Source organism: Danio aesculapii, chromosome 3, assembly GCF_903798145.1.
Source record: "Danio aesculapii chromosome 3, fDanAes4.1, whole genome shotgun sequence".
Lineage (NCBI taxonomy): Eukaryota > Metazoa > Chordata > Actinopteri > Cypriniformes > Danionidae > Danio > Danio aesculapii.
Window position 1 is genome coordinate 41621907 of NC_079437.1, and position 5000 is coordinate 41626906.

Genomic DNA, 5000 nt, shown 5'->3' on the forward strand with positions numbered 1-5000 from the left:
TAGAACATTTCACTAATTACGAGTCTCAGTTTCTTTAGATTTACTGAATTTTTTAGGTATGTACTTGAGAGCATTTTTGCTTTTGAGCATTTTTTTTTTGCACAAAATGGAAATTGGTCATAAAAACATTTATCTTTTTCATTTGTTGTGATTGAAACAAATACGTTTCAGAAAAAAAACACGTCTGAAACAATGGCATCTTTTAAAAATACTAACAATTTTTATTTATGTAGCGCCTTTCCAGAGCTCAAGGACACTTTACAAAGAATGCGACAAAAAGAGACAAGCAGTACAAGCAGATAAATATAGAGACAGCATTAGATACACAAACATACAGGAAGTCAAATATAACAACTGGAAATACAAAAACCAGACCTAAGAGACAAATGAGCAGAGTGCAGGTGGATCAGATAAAGTGGTCTGTTTGTCAGATCAGAAGTGAAGCATTCAGAAAATAAGTGAGTTTTAATTAGAGATTTGAATTCTGAGATATTATTAGCAGAACGGAGTGAGCGTGGTAGTTCCAGAGTTTGGGTGCAATAACACTAAATGATCTGCCCCCCATTGAAGAGAGGCGGTACTGAGAGACAGCGAGAAGGCCAGAGTCAGCGTAATGAGCGAGTAGGGGTGTAGGGGACAAGCATGTTGCAAAGATAAGAGGGAGCTAGGCCATTTAAGGATCTAAATGCAAGGAGAAATTTGAATTTAATGCAGTATGCAACTGGGAGCCAATGGAGGTTGTACAAGATTGGGGTTAAATGAGCAGAACGTTTGGTATGAGTGAGTATTCTAGCCGCAGAGTTTTAAATATATATTGTAATGTGGAGATGAGGCTGACAGGCAGACCAATGAAAAGGGCATTACAGTAGTCAATGTATGAAGAGACAAATGCATGGATGACAGTCTCAGCATACTATGCTACTGATGAAGGGACACAGTTGGGAAATGCGATGTAAATTAATGCAGATTTAATAACAGATTTAATGTGAGACTGATTTGTATCTTGAAAAATTGCAATTTTCTGTTCTTAATGACAACATTTTTAATTTAGAGGAAATGTCATCAGTAGCTTTCAGAACAAAACAAAAATGGCATCTTACTCAAACATATAACTAAAAATCATGCATCCAGAGCAACCGAGAACGTCTAAATAACCCAATGAGCAAAATGAATGGTAGAAAAACTTGTGAAACTTAAAAAAATGCCACTAATGCACTCATACCAGGGTGCGAATTACAGGGGATTTGGCCCCTCAAATTAATAAGAACCACACAGCTGCTGAAATAGCCAATCAGAAGTTACTGTAGGTCAGAATACACTCAATATCCACCAAAACACAGAAAACTTACATCATTTTGATTAATAAATTAGATGCCATTGAATGTCATATGTTTATTAAAATTTGGTGGTTGAATAAAATGTTTAAAATAAAAATAAATGTAAGAATTAGAAATATAATGTCACTTGGATTAATTTAACGCATCCTTAATATACATACAACAGTAAAAAGTCAAATCTTTCTGACCTCAATCATTTTCCAAAGTGACTTCCATAAATCCTACAGATATCAGACTCTAAATCTTAATTGCTAACCCTTCCTTCTCCTTCCTGGAAACATCCTGTTTCCTTTATGATAATTATTGGCCAAAGCATTTGACCATTGCTGCCAACAGAAAACATTAAATTGGATAGTAATGTAGTACTAGGAATGAAGTCAGTACATACCAGTTCTTATATACCAACTCACACTCAACCCGTTTTTACTCATATGCGCTCATTTTTCTGTAGGAGTTGAAGGGTCGGATTCTGCTGAAGGGGAAGAAGCTCACCGGTCTGCTGGGGAAGACAGAGAGCTGGACCAGCTTCACAAACAGCTCGGATGAGGAGTCAGTGGCTGGAGGAAACAAGAAGGAATCCAAAAAGGATCTTGCGAGGGTGAGTTCAGATAGTGGTGTTGTGTTGTTTGAAGAAGAAAAAGTTGGTTTGAATATTTGGCTCATGTGTATCTGTTTAGCTCAGGCAAATGTATTAGTTGCATTTGTAAGGGATAATGTACATGTAGTCAGTTGTTCTCACAGAATAAAGCCTAGTAGGATTATCAGCTGTTGTATAAGATTTAAGGGCTTTATTCTGCTAAAACAAAAGTCTGGATGTACACTATCACACTTATTACACAGCTATCTGCCACGAAATGTAAATATTAGACATAATACATTAAACTGAGCTCTAATAGTTTAGTAGATTTTTAATTAAATGTAAAGCTTAAAGAAAGATAAGAAAACAAATGGCTGAATGCAGCCTACACTAACCTATTTATATTATTCCATCACAAGGTGGCACCAAACAGTCAAGAACAGCAAAGTATGTTGTTATTACATTGTATCTCGGAATAAAATACCTTAGAATTTTGATCGTCCAATCAGAATTAGGTTTTCCAGAATGCTGTGTAATAACATAGTATATGATGTGTGATTATGATGCGTAATAGGCCTCTGAAAAATGTGCATGTGTACATAGACACTGACCTGTAGTTCTCGTCATAGTCTGCGAGCACTAAACTGAGTCCAGAGCTGTCGGATCTGGTGGTGTATTGTCAGAGTGTGCCCTTTAGTGGATTCGAGACAGCCAATCAGAGGCCTCCAAGTGTGACAACATCTTTCTCTGAGAATGAGGCGCTCAAACTCATCAAAGACTCAGGTGAGACTCAGGTAATAATAGATAGATAGATAGATAGATAGATAGATAGATAGATAGATAGATAGATAGATAGATAGATAGATAGATAGATAGATAGATAGATAGATAACATATTACATGTGACTGTTGTTATTATTATTTTATATTTTTTATTAATATATTTGTGGAAGCTACAATAATAATTTTTTTCAGGGTTCTTCAACAAATTGAAAGTTGAAAAGGATGTGATAGCAACAACATATAGCATATATACTAACAATATTTAATCATTATAATACAAAACAATATTATAAGTTATTTTGTATCTATTATATTTATTAATAGGTATTTTCTGTGTCTGCTCACACATTTTGATTTACATTGTTTTACTCCTCTATAGGGAAGCTGTTTGTTCAAAACAACAGTCGGCAGCTGAGCAGGATTTACCCATCAGCCCAGAGGCTTCAGTCCTCCAACTTCGACCCCCAGGACATGTGGAATGCAGGATGCCAGATGGGTGAGCGATTGAGCTCTCCGACATTCCTGCAGCTCTCCAGACACAGTAGTAAATGCTTCAACTTCTCGTTTTCTCTGTTCTCCAGTGGCTCTGAACTTCCAGACACCAGGAGAGCAGATGGATCTGAACCAGGGCCGCTTTCTGCCCAACGGCCGCTGTGGATATGTGCTCAAACCTGAATTTCTGTGTTACCCAAAGTATAATTTTGATCCGGAGAACACCGGTGGAGGACCAGGACACATACCCACACAGCTCACCATACGGGTCAGTCAAAAACACTTCTCTTCACATATGATGATCTGACAGGAAAAACAACTCCACTTTCCAAGTGCTCTGTTAACATTATTATAAATCTCTTCTTTTGTTGTACTTGTCTGACATGTTGTAGGTGATCTCAGCTCAGCAGCTTCCTAAAATAAACACAGACAAGCCCAACTCCATTGTGGACCCGCAGGTCTGGGTGGAGATACATGGAGTTTCCATTGATAAAGCTCGAGCCAAAACTCAGCGCATTGACAACAACGGTGAGGCCACTGAGGTTTTCTGTAATCTAGAGATGGGATGAAAAAAATAAACCAGTTGCTTTACAAAATATTTCAAATTGCTTAAAATGCTACACAGTTATGATGCCTGCGGGTCAAAACGATGTAAATGCATCTTAGGCCATGTTATAATGATGAGTACACCAGTGGTGTAGTCGGGGCTATACGCACATATACTCGGTATGCCTACTTTTTTCTACAAGCTGTTATGGTATTACGACTTTTGACGATCAATAATTATGTATACCCTGGGTATACTCACTTGTTTTGCTGATTAAACTTTCCTAATTTATGTGTATTAACGTCCCCTTTGACTGTATACCAAATGTTTTTTTTATTTTATTTTACACAAGTCCCCTAGAATTAAACAGTTTTACCACAGCTTAATATACTCAGCCAATCTCCGGGTTTGCTGGGGGCACTATTAGCTAAGCATAAATCATTGAACAGGATTAGACTATTAGGATCTCACTTTAAAATTGTTTAAATATTTTCCTTTTTAAATGGATAGTTCACCCAAAAAATGAAATTATCATCATTTACTTAACCTTTACTTGTTCCAAAACAGTTTGTTTTTTTAAAATCTGTTGAACAGAAAAGAAGAAAGAATATTTTGAAGATATATATATATATATATATATATATATATATATATATATATATATATATATATATATATATATATATATATATATATATATATATATATATATATATATATATATATATATATATATATATAGCTAATGAATCAAAGAAACATTGACTTTCGTCGTTTCTTTGCCTAGATTTAAAATTTGGGTTGGGTGCGTAATAGTACACCACCTTTTTTTAGGACTACACTACTGGAGTACACCCCTCACAAATCTCTCATTTAATTTATTATTTTCTATAGGATGCTTGACAATATTATATTTGTGCATATACATTAGATTAGTCAGTACTGAAGTCAGATCTGGAGCTTATCTAACAAAATAACTTATGATAATGGTCCAAAACTAGTACACCCAAATGTATATGTTAAAGAAAAATATTAAATAAAGGAAAATAGAGCAAAATTCAAGAGAAACAAAAAAATCTTTTTAAAAAATCAATAATTTGCATGGATTTAAATGTATTACCTTTATATTTATCTGGGGGGCGGCACGGTAGCTCAGTGGTTAGCACTGTCTCCTCACAGCAAGAAGGTCACTGGTTCGAATTCTGGCAGAGCCAGTTGGCATTTCTGTGTGGTTTGCATGTTCTGTATGTTTTTGTGTTTGCAT

The 5000-nt window shown here is 35.5% G+C and overlaps 1 protein-coding gene across 1 annotated transcript in view; it reads left to right on the forward strand.

Moving 5' to 3' along the window:
- plcd3a (phospholipase C, delta 3a) overlaps positions 1-5000 on the forward strand; it is a 67310-nt gene that overhangs the window by 55706 nt on the left and 6604 nt on the right. Inside the window, exons 9-13 of the mRNA XM_056454019.1 lie at positions 1789-1935; positions 2544-2697; positions 3077-3193; positions 3279-3457; positions 3582-3717. Coding sequence (XP_056309994.1) covers positions 1789-1935; positions 2544-2697; positions 3077-3193; positions 3279-3457; positions 3582-3717 — 733 coding nt within the window. The remainder of the gene's footprint in view (positions 1-1788; positions 1936-2543; positions 2698-3076; positions 3194-3278; positions 3458-3581; positions 3718-5000) is intronic.